Source organism: Falco biarmicus, chromosome 3, assembly GCF_023638135.1.
Source record: "Falco biarmicus isolate bFalBia1 chromosome 3, bFalBia1.pri, whole genome shotgun sequence".
Taxonomy (NCBI): domain Eukaryota; kingdom Metazoa; phylum Chordata; class Aves; order Falconiformes; family Falconidae; genus Falco; species Falco biarmicus.
The window spans coordinates 41463042-41490180 of record NC_079290.1 but is presented as its reverse complement, the minus strand read 5'-3'; the positions used below and the strand labels follow the sequence as shown (position 1 = coordinate 41490180).

At 38.9% G+C, this 27139-nt stretch overlaps 1 protein-coding gene across 2 annotated transcripts; it reads left to right on the top strand.

Annotated features, from left to right (window-relative positions):
- The first annotated feature begins 74 nt into the window (after positions 1–74).
- Positions 75–26933, top strand: XKR9 (XK related 9). 2 transcript variants are annotated; one of them, XM_056333574.1, is made up of 6 exons: positions 75–551; positions 1762–1834; positions 5430–6562; positions 9425–9989; positions 19087–19310; positions 21236–26933. In XM_056333574.1, the coding sequence occupies exons 4-6, from the start codon at positions 9715–9717 to the stop codon at positions 21877–21879; spliced, it is 1143 nt and encodes a 380-aa protein (XP_056189549.1). In that variant the 5' UTR covers positions 75–551; positions 1762–1834; positions 5430–6562; positions 9425–9714; the 3' UTR covers positions 21880–26933. The 2 variants fall into 2 exon arrangements, with proteins under 2 accessions (XP_056189549.1, XP_056189550.1); XM_056333575.1 differs by having other exon boundaries at positions 5430–9989.
- Positions 26934–27139: the final 206 nt, after the last annotated feature.

Below are 27139 nucleotides of genomic sequence, written 5' to 3'. Positions count from 1 at the left end.
CGGTGACTGACGGGCCGCTGCCGCTGCGGCGGGTTTTCGCTTAAAACTCGGCCTCTGGGAGCAAACGCTGTGGTGATTCAGTAGAATAAAGGCGATGTGCGCCTTTGACGTCTCGGTGCCTCGCTGCCGCTCAGTGGGAGGCAGGTCCGGGTTCTGGTGGCCTCTTCCTAAAGCTGGGAGGAATTTGTTGTAGCGACAGCTGCATCCTCTGTATGTTCTGAGAACATGTCACTTACTAAAGCGTATGTGGGAGCTACATATGCCCCTGTACGGCATATAGGAGCTCTCGAGGATTCAGCATTTTGAAGAAAATGGGGGAGCTACTGGCAAGTGGCCAGTGAAGGCTCACTGAAGCGATGAAGGAACTAGACCATCTCTTGAGGGAAGGCTGAGAGAGCTGGGACTGGCCGGCCTGCAGAAGGCTCTGAGGGGCTCAGTGACGTACACAAATACCTGAAGGGAGGGTGCGCAGAGTCAGTGGGCACAAACTGGAACACAGGAGGTGCCTTCGGAACATCAGGAAACACTCTTTCAACATGAGGGTGACCAGGGTAATATTTCTGTGGGCAACTTTACCAATATTAGAATTTCAAATATTATCTGTTTGTTCCATATATATATATTACCTGTAACAAAGATATATGAATTTATAAGGTGATCGTAGCAATACAAAGCACAAAAAAGTGTTTGGTGGTAGCATATGTTTTGCTTAAAATGATTTTTCATTATATGAAAATACAGTTGCAACCCTTACATGTGATCTGGGACCATTTCTGGGATTTGCATGGGCAAACCAAACAGATTCCCACTGTCTTCTGAAGGGGCAGAAATCCCCAAATATGATCTTGACAGGCAAACTTCCAAAAGAGTTGTTAGACACAAACAAGTCGGACTACAGCGTGGAACTGAAAACCAAAACTTTGTGGCTTCAACAGAACTTTGTAACTTCATGAAACTTTGAAGTTTAAATTTTTTTGGTTTGCTTAAGTGCTAATGTGGGCAAGTAATACATGCAATACATGCCAGGAGATGAGCTATTAAAGGCTTCAACATACTAACAAAGGTCTGCATCTTGCGTGGCATGACAAACTGATGTTCCCCGTTTTAATACTCGTTTCTTTTCTCCTTTCCCCATCACTGGTTCTCAGCCTGTCGCAGATTCATCTGATGCATTTGGCTTCCTAGGCAGCATGGCAGAGGATGGCATGAGGCAGGGGAGGCAGCTCTGAGGTAGGCCCTACTACCTGCCTAGCCATGCTGCACTTGCTATGTCAGCTCACAACTCCAGATTTTCAGCTGGCCTCCAAGATCAGAGAACAAATGGTGCCTTTCAGCTGCCTGAGCGGACAGCAGCACTGCATCTTCACTGTCCAGGGTCCAACACCATGCTTGCCTCTAGGCTGTTTCATCAGTGCTAGTTTAGCTACTAACAAGCTAAATTTAAAGTGCTAGCTAACCCTTCAGCTACACAAACAATATGCATTACCTTGCAGTCACTCGTTCAGCCGAACTATTTGCTTTGTGATGCATGAGGGGCTTGCTGCAGTACATTGTGCAGGCCTGTATTATGCAGCAATTAAAAAGATTTACTCCTGGGCATGGACTTCAATTGCAGCTGTTAATTGCCAGGCATCACAAAAAACACAAACAGATACTGGCCATCCTTTTGTTTAGGCCTTCAAGCCAATTTCTTTGGTTTATCTGATACATCAAAACTTTACTTATTTGAGATACAAAATAATTACTTTTTTTTTTTTCAAGCTCATCAAAGCATGAACTACGGACAACAGAAAGGATGTTTCAGGTCAAAGGAAAGAAGACTTTTTGTGTGCAGGTATGCTGCTGAAGTAAGCAAGACACCCCTACACACGATATTCCAGTCTCTTCCCATATAATTTTCTTGCATATTGTTTTATAAGTAACTATGAATAGATCTGAACTTACCTAATCATGAAGTACCCTATTACACTGATTTTGTACCACACGTGTATACCTATTTGGTGGTATGTTCAACCCATTTTCAGTTCTTAGGTAAAGTTTAGTTGCTATGTCATTAGAAGAGGGTACTACCTAAGCAAAGGCAAGTTGTGTATTTCAGTGGTTTCCTATTTCTAAGAGAATTCTGAAAGTAGAGAAGATTTCTGAAACAATTTACCTGAAGTTTTACATGTAGTTGATAGCTAAGAAGTAGGAAGCTGCAAGTTATTTTTAACATCACGAGACATTTCTTTTTCTTAATTAAGAATTGTCTGGGGAACTGTAGGCTTGTTCTCCGAGAAATATTTATAACGACTATTACTGTCCTGTAGCAGAATAAATTTTCTAGTATTAGACAGACGCTGTGAATGTGTGTGGTCTGTAGGTGGCAGCAGTGGGTGCCTTTGGAGAACGAAGTACCGGTTCTACGACCATTTCATTTCCTACACACCCCATCGGTTTAAAAAGTGTATTGTTTCTCTTATAATACAGGGGTTAATAGCCATGTGGTGAAACTCTTACTATTATACTCTAATATGGTACAAGCAAATATGAGCATATATCCTCACGTTCTTTTGGTTCACTGGCAGTTTTACATTGTTAAGACAAAATTTTGAGGGGAAAAATACTCTGAAGCAGGAAATGTTAGACTACCAGTAAAAAAAAAGAGAAAAGCCGAGTTTCAATAAACCTAAAGTGATATTCCTGGTAAATACAATGTGATGTTTGATGGAGAGTTAATTTTCTACAACTATGAGATATATAAAATGCAGTTTGGTATTTCTGAAAATCTCACAAGGTCACTGCTTGCATTTTTAGCACTCAAGAATAGTGGCACTTGACTTTCTTCCCCATTTAAAGCGTAAATGTCAGGAATAAATACCTCTCCACTGTGGCTGTGTAATAGCCTAATAGATCTATGCACAAGCATGTAATTCTGTGGTAATTACACAGAATCAATTGAATAGTACATAGAAAATTTCTTGAGATACTTATCTTCGCAAACATTGGTACATGGAAGTCTTCTTGAGAGGATTTTTGGTTGGAAAGGTTTAGTGTCATTTGCTGCTATTTATAAAACGTATTTTAAGTAAGATATGCATATATTTCTTGGTACTTGCAGAACTTTTCTTTAAGTTTCATTATGTTTTTATGCTTGCTACCTGGCACAGAGATGAGTAGAGATCTTAAACCAAAAAGAGGTGAAGCACATTTCATAGAGAGAACATAGGCTGCAAGATTCCTACATTAGGAGGCAGCATTGAGTCGAAAATGTAGAGAGCCAGAGGAGCTGTTTTGTAGGAGGTGATTAGGGGAGGATGATGAAGGGACTGGAGCATCTGTTCTGTGAGGAAAGGCCGAGGGAGCTGGGACTGTCCAGCCTGGAGAAGGCTCAGGGGATCTCAATGCCTATAAATACCTGAAGAGAAGGTGCAAAGAAGACAGAGCCAGTCTTTTTCAGTGGTGCCCAGTGACAGGACCAGAGGCAAGGGGCACAAACTGAATCACAGGAGGTTCCCTATGAACATCAGGAAACACTTTTTTACTGTGAGGGTGATCAAGCACTGGCACAGGTCATCCAGAGAGGTTGTGGAGTCTCTATCCTTGGAGATGTTCAAAAGCTGTCTGGACATGGTCCTGGGCAGCCTGCACTAGGTGGCCCTGCTTGAGCAGGGGGGTTGGACCAGATGATGTCCAGCAGTCCCTCCAGCCTCAGTTGTTCTGTGATCTTGTGAGCTTCTCCTAAAATTCTGTATGTTTATGCTGCTCAGAGCAAAAATACTCCATGTGAGTTCAACTTTTCGGTCCACTGGACAGGTGACATGGGGTTCTGCTGTAGCAGGGTACCAAGTAGCAGTGGTGGTAGTTTGTACAAGTACATTGGAATAATTAATGAAGAAGCAAGGGAATCTAGAGAGTGAGGTGAAGTAACCAGCCAATACGATCTTTCAAGCCATGCATTTTCTTCTGTAACTTCCATTAATACCAATGGCAAAAACGTTCATTGACTGCAAAGCTTAAAAGACACACAGTGAATCTTCAGAAATCCCAAGGTTTTTCAGGTTGGCATTTCATCCTGCTAGTCCTAGTGAGGGCCTTAGTTTCCGATGTCTGGAATAAGGTGACTATTCCAAAGATAAAATATGCAATTTTCTGTTAACACTAATCAAAGCAGGTAAGACAGGTCCTTTTTACCCCATTTGGAAGCAAATAACAAGATGTGTACTGAATAGCATAAGAGTTCTGTCACAATTTAAAGATGTACTTTCTTTGATGGCAAGTCTGACTAGAAAACAAATAAATCATCCAGCCAGTAATTTAGCTCATGAGCTGCTTGATTTACACTCCAAGAGTCAGATACACAAACCTTGTCTCTCTCTCTGTGCTAGAGACTTTTGGTCATTTTTTAATAACAAAGGTCACAGTGATGAGTTTCTGACTTGGCTGATTTAAGATGCCTTCCTTTAAAGCTGTAGGAGCTTAATCACTATTTGGGCAAATAGCTTGCAAAGCCTATTACAAATTAAAAAAAAAGCTGAGGTGGAGCTATAAGAATGTTAAACTACCAAACTCGGTATATAATGTATTTATTGCTCTGCTGCTAAATTATGCATATGTTTATAATTCAGGGAGAACATATCTCAGATGACCAAATTTTTTCATACATAAAGGAATTATATTAATCATTGACTAAGATCAGCAGAGATTTTTTAGGATTTAAAAGAAATATATGGTGTACTGGAGGGCAGGGGTTTTTTTTTCAAATCTGGCTCAGATCCATGGAAAGGGGCAGTCTTGGTAAAAGCTGCTAAATGTAGATAGTTTAGGCTGTATTCGGTCTCATCCTGTCTGCAGCTACTCTTGCAGTCTCATCCATCTTGGTCCCAGTGAAGAACCAGTGGTCCAGACCATTCCAGTGCATTTTTTGTAAATGGGAACAATCAATTCAGGGGAATACAAGACAGGATGGGCATGATGAATCACTTTTGTTTTTCTCAGCAAAGATTGCATAGGTTTGTGCTGGTCTCAGCATATCAGCAGGTTCGCTGATATCATAAATTCACTGCAAAAGCACACAGTAGCTTAGTCCAACATTGAAAGAAATGTCATCCACAAAAGCTATATTCTGACAGAGTGCTTGTATTCATTTATCATTTATAGGACAGAACAGGTGTCATTGCAATTGCTGAGCTGCTGCTTCTCTGAAGTCATTGGGATTTTATTGTCTAGCAATATACAACTACATTTTTAATTAGTGCATTCATGATGCTCAAAGCCATTATGAAGAGCTTGTTGAGCATGCATGCAGTAGGCCTGTTACCTTTGAATCATCACTGAGATGATCCTGCACAGGCAGAAAGGCCTCTGCTGCATTTGTGCAGAAGGCCATTATAGATAATGCGTTGCCTCACTGATGTCCTAAGGTGTTTTCCCAATGTGTTGTCTTGCAGGAATGAACCATGTGCAATTGAACCAGGACTTCTGCAGTACTGCTTTGGATTCAGACACTTTTTTTATCTTTGGAAAATTAACTTGATGTGTGGATTCTGTTCAAGTGATGATGTGAAAATAATGGTATTTCAAGCACTGCAAGAACTGCTTAGAATTAGGATGTTTCCAACCTATAAGGGGAAGCAGGAAGGAGCACAATAGAAGGCAGGCACTGATACTATGTTCACTATGAAGACACTGGTAGAATTGTATCTCCTGTCCTAAGAGCTAGAAAAGCTATAGACTGCTCTGGCTGAGGGTATGCATCATCCTGCACAGCACAGTCATAGAGGCTAAAACACTACACCTGCTCCTTGTACACTGCAGCTCTTTTAAACATGCATAAAAATTGTATGTTGAGTGCTGATAGCTCAGCTGGAGCAGACTCGCAAACACCTGTAGTTACACCAGAGGAAAACAATTTTAGTCACTTGTCGCTGGACACATGCAGTCTCTTCATGTGTCATTGCACAGAAAAGCATTTTGTACATATTTTAAAGTGTGTTGTACTACAGTTTTCAACTGTAGCCAAAGAGATTGTTCTTTTTGTATAAATCTTTGAGATATATAAATGTGTATACAAGTAAATGTATAATAAACAAACTTATACATATAAACACACACATATACCCGTATGTGTTTCCATAAATATATGTTGACTTTTGCTCAACAGGTCTAACAAACCTAAGTCTCTAAATTTGAACATGCTTACACAGATATATAAATATACAGAGGGAAAGTGATACTTTTTTTTTTTTACTTCTATTTTACTTCTATGGAGTAAAGTGTGACATTAATTTATTGAAGGAAATTTTATAATATTAAACTTAGTATTAAATATAGACAGGGACTTCTAAACCAAATTTTTAGAACAGAGTTTTTGTAATATGTTAATGAGAATGACAGTTCCTGACAGGTGGCAAATTATTAACTGTGTCATGTGGTTTCCATATGATTTTAGTTTCATTTTGTATCAGTAAGCCCTTTAACTTTTCATGGATTGCAAGTATTGTAAAGGTACAGATGGAAAACCTGTAGATGCAAATCTACAGTTTTTTAAAGTGAAAAATCTCTATCCGTGGCCAGTATGAAGGTAAGTCTGCATTTTGTAATAGCATTTTAGATGTATTGTGAGAACTGAAGGCCTTGCTAATCACATCTTATTGTTTCTGCTTTATCACAAAATGATTTAGAAAAATTAATTTTTTTTTTACTTTTTATTTTTTAACATTTTAAAAAGTAAAATGTTAGTTTTTAGAGCAGGCTTATATTTATATTGGCTGACAGACACTTTACTCTTTTTGCTCCTGTCATGTTAGATCTCATATATTTAATAAGATCGAGAACAATATAATTCAGAGTGATACAGGATTCGCTCTCCTGTGGCACTTAATTAGTACCCCACATGATACGTGAGACTATGATGCTCTTTGGAGTGCTATCATGCATAAAATATAGGGGATATTAAGGGCTGAGATCATTAATTTAGATGATCAGAATTTTATCTAAATCAGAAATTTAATGTGCACCTGTGAGCACATTTGTACTTGGGCTTGGAATTAAGACATTGGACATTCTGGAATACAAATTTGTGAGTTTCTGTTAGCTTTTTTTAGGTTGCAATGTGCAAAATATAACCCCTATGTGTAGCTGTTCCAAGGCTCTTTCAAGACTAGATTCCTTATTCAAAATAATTATGAGACTGTGAGCAAGCTGACATGCTTGATAACGTGTGTGTTTATCTCAGCTTCCTTGATGGCTTCATATACCACCAAGATGTCTAGGCAGGTCTGCAGACTGCCAGCATGGCAGCAGTTTGTACAGTATGGATATTGGAAGTAGAAATCACCTGGCTCACAACTACTCTTCGTGCTGTTGTTTCAGAGGAGTCTGAACATAGTCTGTAAAACTTACTTTCTTATTAGGGGTAATATGATAATGAGAAAATTCCTCTTTGTGAAGTGCTCAGATACAAAAGAATAGGGAGGTTGTAAAGAGGAAGGAATCCAGTTACCGTATTTATTCATTTCAGGTACAAAATTTGAGGCTACTCCTTGCCACTCAAAAGCCAGTATTAGTCCTTAAATGTGAACCTTGATATACTGTGGCTATAAGTTGCCTATCCAAAGAACTTTCTGTTTGGATCCAGTTATTGACTTATGTTTTACCGTTGTGTTTTCTGCAACAGCCAAATAGTGAACCTGTTTGTGGTTTGGTTTGTTTTTTTGGGTTTTTTTGTCTGTTCTAAATCCCAGGTATAATGTTCTTGTCACAAAGAATGATACAGCTTGACCAAGGTAGTACATCAAGCTGCAGAATGACATGATGTTCTTATATAGAGTAAATACAATTCCTTTGGAATTTTCTTGAATGAACCCTAGTAATAAACTCTTTAAGTTGGTTCATACACAAGTTTTCAGATGTGAAACGTGTAAACACAAAGTTCACTTTATGCTGGACTTTGTATCAAAGTCTGCTTCCCCAAATCAGACTGTGAATTGGATGTAAATTGCATTGGTGATTTGAAAAAGATTAGTGGTATTTTATTGGAGAGGATAGGAAAGAACAGTGAAAGGATTCCAGCTATCCCAGCTGTGAGATAGCCTGATCTTTTTTGACCTTTTCTGTGCCAGGACATGAAACCTGAGTAGGACATAGAGCAGAAGGCTAGAAATAGCTAAGGCCTATATAAAAAAAAATAAAAATGTGTAGACACTCAGCACCTTTTTAGGCTGTTATGTTCCCCCTTGTCTTCATTAGGAAATTAAAGGCTTAAGTTCCCTGTTTTTGGATTTGTACCTAGGTCACAGTGTAGACCAGCCCAGTCAATACAAGCAAAAAATAGTCATTACCTTTTATCATGGGATATTAACCGATCGCCTTATTTCATTCCTCTGTGGCAGTGTACCTAACTTCACAGAAAGTTAGGACCAAAGGAGACCTGGCTCCACGTGCCCTTCCCTTGCTCTGAGTTCCCTGGCGCAGCTGTTCCCTGTGTATTGACTACTGCTGTTTGGTGGTGGCACCAGCCCAAACCCAGTGCTTTGGCATGTCCTGCATCATATCCTTTGGGATTGCTGCCAGCAGCTTCTCCCTAAGATACACAAATGAAATAGGGGACATTGTCATTTTAACGTTTATGGCTTTGCAGAGGTGAAAATCAATGAGGCAAAGAATATACTGCCTTACAGGTTTTCTGTTTCACCTGGTAAATACCACAGATCTACAGAGGAAAGATGCGTAAGGACTACTCAAAGAGGTCACAAGACCTTTCAATGTTAAGCAACGTAAACATAGTTCAGACTGCAAATTAATTGTATCTATAGCAGACTATGTTGGTAGGTCATCTGTGTGATGACCTCACACAGCTTGGGAGACATTTCCCAGAGAGGTGCAGAATGGTGCGGGTCTGGCTCCTTACAGGTCTTTTTAACAGGAGAGCTGCAGTCCTATTCAGCATTTTCTTGCTGCATATGGAAAACCAAGCAGAAATGATAAAACCACTATATGTATGCATACAAAGGCAGTAACACAGTTGGAAATGACATAATGATGTGTACTCTGATATAATGGTGTGTATTCAAGACAGGAGTTTTCTTGTTTTGTGCTGTGCACAGTAAGGGACAAGAGCTCAGCAGTTAAAAAAGTTCTGGGAAGGAATCAATCTTTTTTTCCATAAACTGGTTTTAAAAACTAGTAGAGGTAAGCTGTTTTCTTGGTGTTTTGCAACTATTAGGAATTATCTCAACAGCTGCTTGGTAGGTGAAGATCACTGGCTGGGAGAGTGGGTGACCTCAGCAGGTTCAGAGGTGCAGCTCCTCTTGAAGTGATTGTTCACTGATACTTCAATACATTCTGCATTTTGTACCTGCTTGTTTAAATGATTGTGAGAATTGCTGTATGATACTTGAAAAAGAAAATGTTGTTAATCTTTCTTTTTTCTTCTTCTTTTTAGGAACTAGTAATGAAGAATGACTCCACCAATTAAAAATACAATTTACATTTATCTTTTCCAGAATACATGTATATCAGTGAAGTTAATTTAATATTTAAATCAAGAATACAGAAAAATGCAAGTCCCTTTGCCATAATAAAAATCCATAACCTGACTTTCCTTTGTATAAAGTACTATGAGCAGGTGGTATCATCAGGAAAAAGACTCCATTGCAGGAAAGCACTTTAGATTAATTCTGACTTTTTTTTACATAAAGTAAGGAAAGAATGACAACAGTGACAGTCTAATGCATGATGAAATTTACTAAGCAGAATTTTATTTTTTTAGTTGGTGGAATTATAATTTACATAGTTGATATTGGAGTGGACTTCTGGGTAGCTAGTAAATATTTTTGTCAAGGACAATATTCTTGGAGTATATTGATACTGTGTTTTAGAGGCCTTTCATCATTAATAAATCAGATATTCAGTTATGAATGGTTTAAAAATGACTGGGAAGGTACTGATACTGGGAAGCTGAAATGGATTTTTCTGGTTCATCTCTTTCAGTGCGGAATATTTATAAGGTAAGCACATTTTAACATTTATTTTTAAATGAGAAATCATACTGCTTTAGAACAGTTTATTAAGAAATGCTTAATATGGCTTTAGGGATAAGACCACTTCTGGCCTTAATAATTATTGCTCCATGTAAGCAAATGGATTTTTGTCTGCTTATGCCAATGTAAATTATGTCAGGTTTTGATGGAAATGTAGGTCTTCTTTCATTTTACCTGTAAGTAATAATTTTTATCATTCATAGCCTAACTCTGGTTCATCAGCCTTTTCATAGGGCATATTTAATAAAAAAGCTTGCTTTACAGAGTAATACTGTTGTAACTGGTAAACGTAAGTATTTAAAATTATGTTAAGAAGATAATTAATTTGATTACACTAAGCAGGTGAGACAACTGAAGAAAGAAGTAATTTCTGAACCTGAGAGTCCACCTATATGTGGAAAATGCACTAAGATTCAGGAGATAAATGTATAGTTGAATAGTTTGTAAGAATACTTGCAGCAGTACTTCCTGCAGTGACTGCGTTAACAGCAACAGGAACTTTTGTTTGCTAAAAGGCACATGTCCAGGAATAGTTTAAGCTACCATATGCTTAACATTCTCTAGTGGCTTTGCTATAAAATTATCGTTATCTTTATAGAGATCACCTGTGCCAAAGTTTTACTTCCATTTTAAAACTGAGGTGAAAGATGTTGGCAAAAAGTCCCGATTTTCAATTATTTTAGGTGTGCAACATACATGAAATGAGTGAATATAGAACTGTCAGAGGCACTTAATAAAACACCTAAAATGCCTCCTTTAACTTCCTGTACTATTCTATGGACAGCAATGAAAGCTATATTTATGCCAATGGAAGAATTCCCCTCAAACATATGTTGTTCTCTTGATGTTATTTATCATGGATTAAGAAAACTGATGGAGCTTTTACATATCACAATTAACTTTTGCCTCTCAATATTCTTCTTCCTATTGCCTGTCAGCTTTATTTTCCAGCCTCTCCTCTTACAATCCTGCCATTTTAGACTTCACAGAGGAATATTTACTGACAGGTTTAATTTTTCTGGTGTCAGGTACTAGAAAAACTTAGAAATACTACATTTTTTAAGAAAAAGAAATTCCCTCTTCAATTTCTCTGGACATTTTCCTATTCACTAACCAGATCCATGGACATGGGTTGGTTCATGTGAGATACACCAAAACCTGGCCACAGGGACTCTTAATAGGTACTGCTTTTTAGAGGCGGTACCTCTGGGCCCACAGTGGCACTCTCCTTTTTGTCTGTCCCCAAGGGTTTTCATCTTCAGGTGTGGCTGGGAGTGCCATCCTTGTTCTCGTGACTTACAAACCTGCCTCTCTGAATCTGTTTCTTCCACAGGAAGTTAAATCCATGACCTGTCTTTCTGATAACTGATGATAAATATTAAGCCAGTAACCGTGGTGTAGAATAGCAGAAGCCACTGTTGCAATGTCTGGCCAAAACCTTCCCTTCTTCCCCTTTCTCTTCCATGACCTTATTCTCTGTAATCTGTTCATGACTGCAACTCTAATTTCACCTTTACTTGGTTTTACACTCCCAGGTTGCCCCTAAAATTTCCTGCTGGTTAGTGCCTATGTCTAAGACCTCACCTTTCAACACTGACCTTAAGAATTCAGATCCAAGCTCCAATAATCTACAATTCTAGATACTGTAATCTTGACTCAGTGCTTGTACTATCCAAAATGCTGCTTTTACAGGAAAATCTTAATGGGTTACCTACATTCTAAGGTAATCCATGGTACTCTTGGATTTACCTGAACTCATACCCTTTCCAATGAACACTTCTTACCGTGAATTACTGTAATTTTTGAAACTTCCTTCCCAGAATTAGCCCTGTCTTCTCTAAGTGGCTTATTATCTAGTAAATATAATTTTGCCCTTTGCACTAACAGTGTTGTCAAATTGGTCACTTGTTCTCTGTTGCACAAATGATGTTTTCTCCTATGGTGCCGCTTACACTTGGAAAATTTCCAAGCTGGTATGTATGAATTACAAAGTTCTTTCAGCCACTCCTCACAGTTCAGCAGTGTGATAATGCATACCGTAAAAAAATAAACTGATAACAGCAAGCTGACATCCGTGTTAGTACCTTTGTGATAAACTATTACGTACTTCCTGTTACATGTGTTTCCCTAGGTGTATCCACGTACAACACCCTCCTGTTCTCCCTCTTAGTCATCTGATGTATCCAGTTAATTTAGACAATGAGTCTCTCAAGTTTATCTCTGCAGTCAATGGATAAAAATAGATTTTGTCAGGAGTCAGGTCATACTTGTTATGGTGATCTTCTCCAGAAGGTCATTTGCGGCAGGAGCCAATATTTTCCATTCACTACAAAGGAAATAGGGGCCTAGCTAGTAAATATGACTTGGCCAGTGAACGTAGGATGCCTGAAATTAGAAGGTGTGAATACACCTTACCAAATTATCTTCCTTCATTTTTTCTTTCTTCTGTCCCTTCTTCCCTCTCATACATCCTTTATACCTCTTGCTCCATCTTTGAAACAGGGAACTTCATTATGTTATGTTTGTACAGCGCACAGCACAATGAGAATCAGTGTATGTTATCACACTGCCAGTGCTAAGTAATCAATATGTAAATCATGTGTGTATACACTTATGCACATTTATATTAAAAGAGAGAGAAAGAATGAAATTTAAATTATTTAATATCAAATAAGGCTTCAGTTTCTTTTAATGGAAAGAATGTAGACCTGTAGTTATATTTCATATGAAATGTTATTCTCTGCAAGGAGACAAAATTAAGTTGGTAAAGTATATGTTAGCTATGCTGACTAAAATTATTTTCAGCCTGACCCACTTTTTAGCGGGGCCTGTAGTGATAGGACAAGGGGTAATGGTTTTAAACTGAAAAAGCGTAGATTTACATTAGATATTAGGAACAAATTAATGTGGAGGTGGTGAGACACTCGAACAAGTTGCCCAGAGAAGTTGTGGATGCCTCGTCCCTGATATTTTTCAAGGTCACATTGGATGTGGCTTTGAGTGACCTGGTCTAGTGGAAGATGTCCCTGCCCATGCCAGGGGAGTTGGAACTAAATGACCTTTAAGGTCCCTTCCAATCCGAAACATTCTATGATTTAAATGCGTCACACATTGGTAGAATTGAGAACAGACTGTGGCATCACAGTCAACGTTAAGACGGCACCACAGTCAGTGAATATGGAAAAAGGGGACATTTCCCTTGGGGCACCGTACAAAATCTGAAGTCCACTGACATGTAGCAGTTCACAGCATCAGTCAAGGACACCTGCAGAAGACTAAATTTTATCAGTTAATAACCTTCACTGTCAGAATAGAAGGCCATGCAGGCAGCAGACATAGTGATATTGGCAGCTGCTGTTGTGTCTTTTGATGCTTGAAGGTAGGCTCAAGAGGCCCTGTGTCTTTGAACAGAAGCAGGTGAAGAAGATTTTTTTGCATATTTGTAAAGATGAATTGTAAGTCCATGAGACATCAGAGTAACTGTGAGTACTTTGATGAGCCTGGGATTATTTAATTGCATGTTTTTAGAAAGCAATGAGAAAAAATCAGAGTCAAGATAAGTGATGTTTAGTTTAGTCAAAAATGAGGGCTGAAGTTGGTAACATGCCTCTAGCAATTCATGTATATAACAAGAATTTCCACAGGAAAAAACAAATAGAAAGGTTTTTACAATACCAAGTCAGAGAGGTAGAGAGAGTCAATTAGAAGTGGAAGGTTTGTAATGCTACTTTAAGTGAGTTAGAGGTTACACAATAATATGTGCTTGATCATATTTTCTTAATATAAATTTACTGACCTAACTATTGACTTAGTTGCATCAGTGTCATGGATTTAATCCATGCCTTTTGATACTTAGAAGATTATATTTGTCTTATAGAAGATTAACATGCATCAGAGAATAATTTTCCTTTGATTAAGGATTTATACAGTGCTGCAAACTGGCTGTGTGGGTAGAATTTAGACAGAACAGTCATTGTTGCCAGGTCTCTCACACCCTGCCTGCCTGCATTTCTAAACGGCACCCAAGTCTTTATCAGTGTAGTTTGATGATATGGGACGTGTAGTCTTCCAGTGTACTGGGGTTGTGGTGGAAAGTCCTTATTGGAACTCTGAGGGGAAGCAGGTGATACATGGAAGCACTGGCAAGGCAGCTTGCCTGTGGCATGTGAAGGCTGTGAAGCAGCAAAACCAAGTAGCTGTCCCATCTGTGAATTCCCAGTCAGAGCCAGAGCCTTCCTAATTTTACAGCAGATCAGGAGCAAATTTCATCCCTTATGACGTGATGATGAAAATGTAGGAGTATCTCAAGAACTGAGAGACAGTGGAGCTGCGTTTCAAGGAATGTTTATAACAGGTAGGAGTCCTATCATCTGCATCCTCCACAAACCAACACTACGAAGGCAGAAACGTTTTCTTTTTCTCCTGTCAAAGTGGATATAATATTTAGAAACACTGATAATACTTTCCTGTTCACATATGACAATTCCAGTTGTAAAGAAATTGTGAGTTTTTTACTCTATTGGCTTCCATGTAGCTTATGTACCTTGGATTAATGAAAAGTTCCTCCTTAATGAGTTTAGAGGGAGAAAAAGTAAATGGTAACCCTACCTTTGTCTGTATTAACGACAGACCTTTTCACCTTCAGTTTAAGATGTACCTGTACTTAAAATACATAATTAATCCAATACTTTTAATTAATGTATTATTATTCCAGTTGAAGCAGCTTTTTAAAAGTTTGGGGTTTTTTTCAGTTTACGAAGACTGAAACACAAAACTTTTATATCAATAGATATAGGAAAATAGATTATAGGAATGTAATTACGATAGGTTCAGAGTAGGCATAGTGTTTAGGTGCGCCATGGGCATGATAAAGGAGAAGATTCGAGCCTGACCTACCTTTTAGTATGGACTGAACTTCGTTTGCCCTTGGCTGTGAATCTGTGAATGCAATTGTTCAACACTAGGCCATAGTTGGCTACGGGCCCTTCCTAAAATGTCCTAATATTACATGTCACATGGGCAGATGGGAATAGGAGTGTAAACTCAAAATACTCTTAAAAGAGGAAAAATTTGTCACAGTGAATTACTGTAAGTGACATAGGCATGTGGAGCTCAGGGAACACCACCTCGCTTAATGCATAGTCATAGAGCAATGGAAGTATTTGGACAGACTTTTCTAGAAAAAATGATGTCTTTTATACAGTACTCAAGGTCAGAAGTGGACTAACTGAAATCACTACAACTAGTGAAAGAAACTATAGTATCTTATGGTATATATATACCAACTTATAACAATATAAACCTAGTATACCATATTCAGAAGGCATATGCTTCCAAAAAGTGACAAGTGATTTCAGGTGTGCATCCAGCTGAAATACTGCTTTTACAACATCTGGTTCTTGCCTTATGTATCATCTGCCTTCTCTGCTGTGAGCTCTGCAGCTCAAAATTTGTGCAGCTGGTTTCCACCTGTTGCTGCTTGGACAAAGACAGGCTCTGGTGAATGAGTCCATGGACAACTAACAGATTGGTCTATCCAATTGTTTTTTCTTGAAAACATTGCAAACTCTCCAGATGTTTACAACTTGGATGCAAGACCCAGATGTTTTGGAATACTAATTGCTTTATAAACAGAAAAAGCTATAGATGCCTTGCCAAACAGTTCAGTTCTTTGCTTATGAGTGATTATTTAGAGAACAGTAAGATAAATACACAAAAACATAAAAGTAGAAAACAGTTTCCTTTGGGAGTAAATAATGGATCTAGAGCCAGCTCGCAGAATCAACGTATGGCCTGCATGGCAGGGCTGCGGTCTGTGAATCTCTGCAAGAAAGGTTCCAAAGGGTTACAAGAAGTAACCAAAGGGTTACTCAGCAGTAACATAGCTGCTCCAACACTGACTACTGATGCTTCCATGTTGCAATTTTCACTTGTATGGTTGGCATACTGTAACAGACCAGGGAATAAGTAATGTATGCACTTAAACCTGCAGATCCCAGCTATCTCGCTTTCGGCAGTGGAAGAACCTCTGACACTGTCTCCCTTGTGGTCAAAGGATTTGGTCTTTAAAGGTGGTGAAGGTATTAAACTTTTGACACCTGGAGAACCCAGGAATTCTTCCTAGCTCTCTTTGTAAGCAGAAGGGGACTGTGCTCCAATATCGTATTGGGAAGAGATGATTCTGTGAGATCTAGGTGTCTGATGATCTGTTGCCCCCTGTGCTCTATGTGAAGGAAATGCAGCTGCATGGGTTTCATGGGGTCCATGGTGCGTACGATCCTACGGACTATCAGGGAATCAGGAACCTGCAGCACTTCAGCGTGAATCTTGAAATCACCTCAGATGCAGCCTTAAAGAATGGAAGTAGGTGAACTGAGGCATAGGACCTTGCCTTTCTTACCCTGCACATTAACAGGCTTTTACAGCTGTGTAAGATAACCAAATGGTGGTCTGTGGTGTTCTGCTTGATTTCTCAAGAAAATAAATCTGAACGAATGATTTAATCTTCGTAATCCGGATGACTAAATTCTTCTGGTGAGGGGAAAGGCCTTTAGCAATATTTATAGTGCTAGAAAAATCAGCTGAGTACCAGTGAGTTTTCTTGAAAAAGGACTGCTTTTGCTGTCCTTGCCTGCCAGTTATAGTCAAAATGGGTTCATTGGAGAAGAAACTGGAAGCTCAAAACATCTGGGAACTAAATTGGCAGAAATAGCCTTGAAAGTGATGTCTGAAGGCTGTTATGCTCAAAATTAAGTTTATGGGCATAGAAACAGGATTTATATACCTACAAAGCCAAGAACTTACTATTAGTAGAAATGAAATTGTAACAGTTGATTCCAAGAATCATTATTAGTCTAGATCTTTTTACTACAGGGAAAGCAATAATACTTCTATGCATAAAAAGTTTCAGTAATAATAACACAGTTAAAATTGTTACATATTTCTTAGTTCCTATCCCTTTTGTTCACCTTTCCTCAGCTCCTCTGGGTCTTAAGGTCAGCAGTTTCATTCTGGTGTGTGGGTGGGTTATGGGCGTTAATCAGTGTGGAGTCATGCTGGGAGGAACCTGATGTTCCTGTTGATGTTTTCTTCTTCACTCTTAGGATCCACTTTGGGTCTTTTTTGTATGTTTGCTAACACACTTTTAGCTTTCTCTTTATTCTCTGCAGCTTCATGTTACATCCAAACTTAGTATCTATGGTGCCTTTTATGCATGTTAGATATAATTTCTTTGTTACTCCTAAAACTAGTTTCATCCAGCTCCAGGTCTGCATTTCTATAACTGACCATTGGTGAGTTGTTTATAGCCATGGAGTCTCCAGTGTACAAGCCATCTCTTATCATCCTATGCATGTACTCTTGCACACCATCTCTCAGGACCTCTGCTATCATACTAGGACTATATTTCTCTATCCTACTTCATCATGTCTGTCATAAATATCTCCTTCAATACGGAATATCTGTTTGTTACTGTTACCCATATGAAACTATGGATGTACCACAAAAATGTACAAAAGTAAAACAAGTTAGCCACTTGGTCAATTGGAAGAAATCACCATCTTTTTTTCTGCAGAAAATCCAAGCTAAATGTCACAGACAGGTCAATAAATTTTCAAACAGAGCAAGCCTCAGTCCTCATGCCTTGCAAAAGCTTATGCTGTTACTAGCAATGAAAGTGCCTATTATGGTGCTGCAGAGTTAAAAGGCTTAGTCAACTGTCTGCTCAGCTAGTGTTACTGACTGCTTGAAGTCAACTAACTAGCAGAAGACAGCAAGCATTGGTTTGCTGTAAGGTAGGATTTACATACATACTTACAAGGATACTTCTCCCAGCTTTCATTTGTTAACTAGTTCTGAAAGAGTCTTTGTGTGCTGCTTAACAGTTCAACTGGAAAGAGATCTTCAGCTGTGAAAACCTCTTCTGGAATTGTTCCATTTAATCTATTACAGAAAAGTGCATTGCCTACCTCCTTTATCTTCTAAAGCAGTAGTGCAATGAGTCAGATCATTCACCAGAGTTGTGTGTATCTGTGTGTGAACCCACCAGGGGCAGCAGAAATATTGTAATTTCCAGCAGCTGGAGGTCTGGTCCTACATCAGGTTGTAGCCACCATTCTGTTTTCCTAAGCACAGCTATAAAGGTTACCATGTACAACAGCTCATTCCTTCTTAATTACCAAAATGGTTTCTGATTAAAACTTAAGCATTCTCTCCCCTCTAAGGTGCTATGCCACCTCCAGGCCTGAAGCAAATGTCTTGAACATGGGGATGAGAGCTAGGTTTTATTTATATCTATGCAAAACATTAGAGACATCCTGAACAGAAAAGGTTCTTTACCGCACAGAATGTACACCAGTTATGACTAATTCCACATATCTTTGCATTTACTGCTCTTTCAGAGGAAGTGATAGTTTAGGCTTAATTGAAAATAATCCAGAACTGTTCTTCATGTAAACTCACTCAGATTATTAGTAGAATTTGTCTCCCCAGGAATCTACGTCTTGAAAATAATTTTCTGAAATGAAAGTCTGCCTGAGTATTTAGAAAATAACATTCCAGTGATTTTTTTTTTTTTTTAATTTTATAAAAGCCTGTTGCATGTTTGCAATTCATCAGATACTATTCTTGGGGCTTATGGATCTATATTATATAAATGTGGATGTTCACAGCTGGATATTCCCTAATACCCTCAAAAGACTACAAGGGAAGTGAATGAGTATCAAAAAGAGACTGAGGCGAGATGCTAAGGGAAACTTCAGAAATTTGGTACTTTTAAAGAAATAAGAACCTAACAAAATAAAGATTGTAATCTTTATTCAGGCAAGTCTCATGCTGTTTTAGTAGTTTTTACATCGCATTGGTATCAATAGGCTTAAATGATTATCTGATATCACTGAAACCAGACAGATATCAGACAAAATTTTATCTTAGTAGAAGCTGCTGGATTACATTCAAAGATAAAATGTGAATGGAGAGTGAAATGGGAAAAAATCATTGCTAGGCTACATCATTTTGAGTTGCACTTCTAAAAAATGCTGTCTAATCAAGTCGCCTTTTTTTATAGGTATTGGTTTGCTTTGAAGTATGGCTGCCAAGCTGCATTTAAACAAAAAAGCAGCGGAGATACATCAGAAACAGAGCCTCCCAACTTCATTCAAAACCAAGTTGTTGATGTAGTGACTGATATTAACATGCTCAGGGTATTCAAGACTTTTCTTGAGACCACACCACAACTTTTTGTCCAGATTTACATCCTCATGGAACATGGCAAAAATGATTTCTGTCAATGTGAGTCTGCCTTTTTGCTTAATTTGCAAGTTGAGTATCTTACCTAAAAAGATAACTCATGTGATTGGATAACATTTTAAACATACCTTGGAAAACATACACTCCACTGTATAATTACTCTGCATTTAGATAGAACTTCTGTCTAGTATATGGTCCATTCTGCTAAATTCATAAAAGAGAAGATTTCACTGTAAAAAGTCATAACATCTAATAGAATGTAATTAGTATATAATTTGCAGAACACTTTGTTATGTGTGCTCTTGCTTACAGTTTCTTTGAAAACTGCTGATTTGACATCTTGAAATCAGTAATGTATTAGAGCAGCCCTGTGAGCTTTCACTACCATCATCCATGTTACAAATGAGGGACAGAATCAGAAAAAACCTAAGGATATGTCCGCATTGCAGAATGCAATATCATGAAGAGATACTGGCTTAACTCTCAGAAGCAAGACAGCAGCTGTACCATTTCCAGTTCTAAAACTAGCATGACCATGGGCAAGACATTGACTTACCAAACTGATAGAACAGCACTGCTGTCTATTATTGTTCCTTTGTAGTCCATGGAGTCAATAGGTACTCAGACAAAACGGTCAGACAAATCTCATCTTAAATATGACTATGTGAAGAGTCAAGTCTTAGTTATAATTTTCTACAACACAGACAGCCTAGAGTCAATACCAGTTGCTGAAACATAGGTTTTTATGAGCTATTTCATAGAATCATTCAGGTCAGAAAAGACCTTTAAGATCATCAAGTCCAACTGTATAACCTAGCACTGCCGAGTCCACCACTAAACCTCCCCTGACACAACTTGAGGCCATTTCCTCCTGTCGTATCACTGGTTGTTTTGGAGGAGAGACTGACACCCACCTCGCTACAACCTCCTTTCTGGTAGCTGTAGGGAGCAATAAGGTCCCCCCTGAGCCTCCTTTTCTCCCAGGCTAAACACCCCCAGTTCCCCCAGCCGCTCCTCATAAGCCTTGTGCTCCAGCCCCTCCACCAGCTTCGCTGCCCGTCTCTGGACACGCTCCAGCCCCTCAGTGTCCCTCCTGCAGTGAGGGGCCCAAACCTGAACACGGCATTCGAGGGGCGGCCTCACCAGTGCCCAGTGCAGGGGGACGGTCACTGCCCTGGTCCTGCTGGCCACACGGTTTCTGACACAAGCCAGGGGGCTGTTGGCCTTCCTGGCCACCTGGGCACACTGCTGGCTCACGTTCAGCCGGCTGCCGACCAGCACCCCCAGGTCCTTTTCCTCTGGGCAGCTTCCCAGCCGCTCTGCCCCAGCCTGTAGCGCTGCGTGGGGTTGGTGTGACCCAAGTGCAGGACCCGGCACTGAGCCTGGTTGAACCTCACACACTCGGCCTCGGCCCATCGGTCCAGCCTGTCCAGATCCTCTGCAGAGCCTCCTGCCCTCAAGCAGATCAACACTCCCACCCAACTTGGCAGTGTCTGCAAACTGACTGAAGGTGCACTTGATCCCCTCATCTAGATTGTTGATAAAGATATTAAACAGGACTGGCCCCAGTACTGAGCCCTGAGGAACACCACTTGTGACCGGCCACCAATTGTTTTTAACTCCATTCACCACAACTCTTTGGGCTATACTTGCAATACTTTGGGAATTTCCAAGTCATTTGTGTATGGAGATGGCAAATATGACACACAACTCGTGCAAGACCATTAATGGCCAGAGGGTGGGCAGGATAACATAGGCATACCAAACAGCATTAGATGCCTAGATTTAGGTAACTAAACTGAGCCTTAAAATTAAGGTGACTTTTTCAGAAGTACAGAGGAAATATAATATTGCTATAAAGGAAGTGTTAAGAAAGTATGAACGTCTCCAAAAGTTCATTCTGAAATTATAATGTAAAATAAGTATCTTTTTCCTCAGTCTAACATTTTTCCTTCTGTTTTGTTTAGATGCTGCCATTATTATGTCTTTTTGTGGTATCTCCTTTTCAACAGTTGATTATCAGATATCATTACGAAAATCTCTACCTGATAAAGATGAATTTCATGTGCTCCCCGGGTTAATGTATCTGTTTTATAAACTGCTTACCATCACTTCTTGGTTACTCAGTATTTCACTGATCACTCTACTAAGTGTTGGTAGTTCTGCAATTCTGCTGACATTCCTTTGGATTTGTGGCTTCACCTGGACTTTGAAACAACATACAACATTCTGCAAATCTAAGAAGATGGAATATCTATACAGAACTGTAGTTGGAATCATTCTCATTTTTACCTTTTTTAACGTAAAGGGGAGAAAAACAAAACTTTGCCTTTCTATGTATTATGCTACTCACACTGTTGTAACTCTAGGTATTTTGTTTGTATATTTGTTCTGGAAACCTTCCATTATCAAAGAAATACATTTTACAGTTGTGAGCATCCTAACTATTCTTAGTTTGGTGTTAGGTATTATTTTTCTTGTTGTTTATTATAGGTGTTTCCATCCTACTGCTTATTGCAGACCACAGGCATGTTCAGATGAAGGTGATGGAGAGGTAGGACAAAAATATAGAGTGAAAATCAGTAGATTTCAAAATTTCATAATGCAATGAACTGTATAGATCTTTTTGTGCAGACTTCAAAGCAAATATTTGCTGGACAGGTCTGTTTCTCTCTTATTGTCTCTCATGTATCATCACTGAGTAGTACATAATGGACCAGAGTTATCGGCTCTGAGTAACTATTGTTTTCTGTGATACTGCACAAAGCCTTTCTAACATGAATATATCTCTTATGTGCTGGTCAAAGTTACTTTTGAAAAAGAAGCATTTTAATCTGTCTGTCCAACACAGTCCACTGTTTTAGTTTTTAGCAATGCAAACAGAACATAGGAAAAGCTAAAAGTTAATCAAATGAAAGCTAGCATTGAAACAATATTCTATTCATTTATGTTGATTCTGTTAAAAACAAGGTTTACTTTTCTGTTCTTGCTGGAAGGAAAGAGGCATGCATTTGAAATAATTGAGTGCAGTGATCAGTTATCTGCTTCTCCCCATTAGTGTAAGAGCTGCAGTTTTTCTTCAGATAAGCATAGTTACAAACTGTACTGCCTTCTCTCTAAATATCCCCTGAAGAAGAATAGCTTTGATTTATGGCTCAATCACTGTCTTGCCACAGGAAATTTGGGGAGATATTTTCAAGCATTTTATCTTTTAGGTGTTTTAATGACTTCTTTATTGTTTTTGTTCTGCTCATCTTTCACACAACCTTCTGTACTTAGGGGTGATGCCAGGTTGTTGTTCTGGATTATAATAGCAGCCTGAGTGATTTATGGATGGCAATAGGATTCTTGCATATAAAGGAATAACAGTTTTCCTTGAAGCTTTCCTCTCCTTGGAGCTCTAAGATGTAATACTTTAAAAGCTGTTTTCCCCTGAAATAGAAGGCTATGCAAGGTATGCAGTGGTGCAGCTTCTTTTGTCTTTGCCACTTGGAGAAGAGAGAAGCAACTGTTCTGCACTCACAGGGGCTAGAAAATGATGGAATAGCCAGCTTGTCCATCAAGATTTTTTGGCAGAAGGCAGAGTGAAATTAATGTTCAAATACTGAATCAACAACAAAGGAAATAGGGTTGATAGCCACAGCTTCTTCAGAAATAAAATATAAGAGGAAGTCTTTTGGAGCTGCTGCATTTTAAATCTGAATTATGAAAAACAGGGCTCTTTCTCTCCCCTCCTTTCTCCTTCCAATAATTCACCTTTGCAGTTACAGTAGCCACAGGCAAAGGGAGGAAAAAAGGTTTGAGAAAAGAGACTAAAGATAAGAAAAACTGATAAACTTTGCCAGGGACCAAATCCGTTAGCATTATTGACAGCAAACTTCCCTGAAACTCTGGAAAAAGGGCTGGTGCTTTGGTTCATAATTAGAGTGCTGAAAAGCTGTGTCTTGTGCCTTTTGTGTCAAGTCCATGGACTCCAGACTGCCTTTTGCTTGTTACCCTTCCATCCTTAGCAGAGCTCAGGGAAGTTCCATTTCCATAGTTCTCTTTACCACTTACACCTCCTTAATCCTATTCAAGGAAATTTCTAGATGCATAGCTTGGATTGAATGATCTGCCTCTCTGAGGATATGCATGAAAAAGCAGCGGAGTAAGAAAAATTTACTTCTGAAATCCCTCATTTCCACTTAGGGGTAGCTAGAATGCAGATCCAGAAGTTAAGACATAAAACCCCACGATCCATGAGATTTAAGCAATAGTTTTCCTTAAATGAATATATAGAACAGTACCTTCTCTTCTGTCTACTCTGGAAGAGAGATTTCCAGATTTTTTTTGCCCTGGAATGGCTGCATAGGTAAGATCAAAACCCCAAGGCTCCATCCTGCTTCATGGACCATGATTGCCCTAAGTTCTGTCTCTTATCTACAGAGTATTTAGTACTCATGATGGTACCCTTGGCAGCAAAATGCATGCCTGGTTTTAGGCTGAAAGTACTCTTATTTTGCTATGGAAAAATAGGATCCTAAATAGTCAAGACTAACCCTATATAGCTTCCCACACTTATTGTTTGCTCATCTGAAATCCTGAGAAGGGACTAGGGTAAGGTACGGTGGAAAAGGGAGATTTTTATCTCTATCTTGCAGAAGATTACAAAATTTTGTCTAACCTTTATTTGGAAGATGACCTCAAACCTTGTACATTATCTAAGAAGTAGATCTCTGGTGAAATATGAGCTTCTGAGAAGTCCTAGTGTGGGAGTTTCAGCCCTGGAGCCTCCAGGTTGTCTGCACTGCCAGATGCCAGAAATTTGGAGCCCAAGTTGCTCTGCAGGAAGGTTAGTTTCTGGTGAAACACAAAATTGTCTTGGTGATTTTTTTTTTTTTCTTTCAGTGAATTGACAGATTCCAAGTAAAGGGATTTCATTGCCATCTCTCTGGCCAACTCCTAACACTAATTTTCTTTCATGGGAGAAATCTGAATGTTGTGCTGTTCTCCCTGTGCATCCTCATTCCCTCTCCTGTGCCACTGAGAAGAATGTTACACTGAAACTGACTTGGTAAGAAAGGCATCTAGGTGGCTATTTATATCACGTTCATTCAAATACACACAAACCCCAGTTACTTGAGTTCCAATCCCTATTTTAATGTTTATAAGTTCTAGTGGGTATAATTTAACCATATCAAAAAACTGGGAAATGATCCTTCTGGAAATCATGTAAGTTCTTTTCATAAAAAACAGATCTTCAGTGTCCTGCCACAGGACACTGTGAACCTCTCCATTTGGCGGTCATCAGAGGGCCTCAAGAGATGGGAATTCCTGTTAGCTTGTCCCCTGCAGACTTTTGTTTATTTATTTTCAGCTTTAACCTCCTCCCTTTCTTCTTGACCTTGAGTTCAAGATTTTCACTTGATTCCCTTCATTTTCATAGTTATGAAAATGGCTTCTCATTCATTTGGTCATTGTAACTCAGAATCACTGTAGCAGGGGGGGCAAGGAAGCACAAGAATTTACTCTAGAGACATTTCATATCATCAGTGACCACTTCAGACAAAACAAACAAAGCCCCACTTCACCTAGGTGTAACGTTCAAACAATAGACTTCATACATATCCTTTCTGTTTCCCCGACTACTCTTAAAATTCAGCTGCCACTCAGTTCATGCATTATGCCTGACCTTGTCATTTTAATCTAACTGCAAATTGAAAACAAATGTGTTTTTTCTTTTTTGTTAAGTATGTCCATTACATCTTACAAGAAGTATTTTAATAAGTTAAATAAAAATAATAAACAATTTCTTCTTGCTTTGACTACTGTCAGACCTGGGTAAGAGAGACAACATTCAACAGAATTATTTTAATTATCCTGCTAATATTCAACGTGCCATTTGATGGCATGGGTGAGCTCACCTGATGTACCACAGATAGCACTGATTTATGAAGCCATAATTGGGTTTCCAATAAACATTTGTCAAAATAATGTATTCATTCAAACCGAAGCCTTCTTTATTTATTCATATAAAAGAGCACTTAACTTTCAACAAAGAATTGCCTGCCATCAAAAACACTCCATAAACAGGGGAAATTTATGAAGACACAGTACCAGGGGGTGATCTGTGGAAGACTAAAGTTCACTTTAACCCTTCAAAGTGCTGAGTTCCACCTCTTGCTTGTTGCTGGTACTATGCATATTTATTTCTAAAACCCCCAAGCCCAAACATTAACCTTTATATATTTAGACATTGTAGCAACTCTTTTTTTTTTCTACCACAGTGTCTTGCATTTCAAAGATGGTTTCAAACCTAACATCTCATTTTCATTATGGAGTGTAGAAGCATGCACACAGCTCAAAGGTAGTTGTTGTTTTTTTTATTTTTTTTTGCTTACCTGCATTCTGCCCACAGTTTCCGCCATCTATATATTTTGCCAAAAAACCCCAAAACAACTTCAAGAGGTTAAACAACTTATCTTGCCTGAACCTGAGGCAATATATATGTCATTCATTTCAGCTGAGGAATTTTCCTATTCTACCTCTTTGTGCTCTTCTCTACTTCCTAGCACTTCAGTTTCATTTCACAGATTTTTAAGCAAAGTAGATGTGCTACACAATCACTATTTGAATGGAGTGCATATAACCCCTTGTAATCCACCCTCATCAAAATCTTTTCTTCTTTTACCACCGATTAGCTAACATATAACAAATCCAAGCCACACTGAAGATTCCCACTATGTCAGTCTTCATTAGCTTAGTAAAATGTAGACCGTGGTGGGGATAGTGGCAATGCTTCAAACTTACCTTACCCTGCTTACACCTGTTGAGACTATAAATTGCATTGGCCTTCCTATGATTGTATGTTGGTTTCCAGGTATATTTCTATTTTTAGCATATAGTTTTTATTTCTGACAGTGAACACAGCTGTAAATAACAGAGCAGAATGAGAAAGGATAGGAAGGGTTTCAAGTGTGCATTCATGCCTCATACTTTAGTGTGATTTTGCGAATCTTAATACAAAATCTTCATCTTTACCGTTATTGTTACTACTACCGGCACTTTGTCCAGGTGAGGATGACAATACTTAGAAGAATATGTATCTGTTGCAGCCAGAATGCAACAAAAAGTTGGTAGCAAAGTTCTTATGTGCTTTGTCTGCTCAGCACTTATAAGTGATCTTAATTCTCTCTGATTAAGCACAGGTATTTTTTAATGGGAGCCTACAAACATCTTGGAAAAGAGATGGTTACCCATTTTGTTCTGTGGGGAGTAAGTTAGCTGCTGAAACTCAAGGGCTAAATGTCCCTGGACAGTTCTCGGCTGCTGTGAGACAGTAAATGACAAAGGTATATATTTGAAGGTCACTTGCAAAGAAGAAGGTATGGAGAAGAAGGCATACAAAGAGAGACAGGGGGAACAGGTGTTTTCCTGCCATTTTCCACATAGCATACTCCACACATTTGGCCGAACTTGAAGTGTGTTGTACTGTAGTAGAGCAGGAAGGGACCTCAAACATGATTTGTAGTTTACCCTACAGCAGAACTACTGTATTTATGCCATTCCTGAAAGAAGTTTTCTAAATGGTTGTGAAAAACACAACATCTTAGGTAATGTCCCCCAGATCTACAGAGTCCTGTGGAGCAGAAGCCTCTTACGTCCAGACTCTTTATTGCAGTCTGAGCCCCTTGTTCTCCTTCCTGCCTTGCAGAGCAGATGGTTTCCTTCTTCTGTGAAGCAGTATTTTACATATTTGATGATCATTATCATGTTCTCAGACTTCTTTCAGTGCCAAACACATCAAACCACTTAATTATGTATGTCTTGTTTCCCAGGCTGATCTTCCTGCTGCTTTCTCTTCCAGTTGACCATGTCCTCCTTGAAGCAGA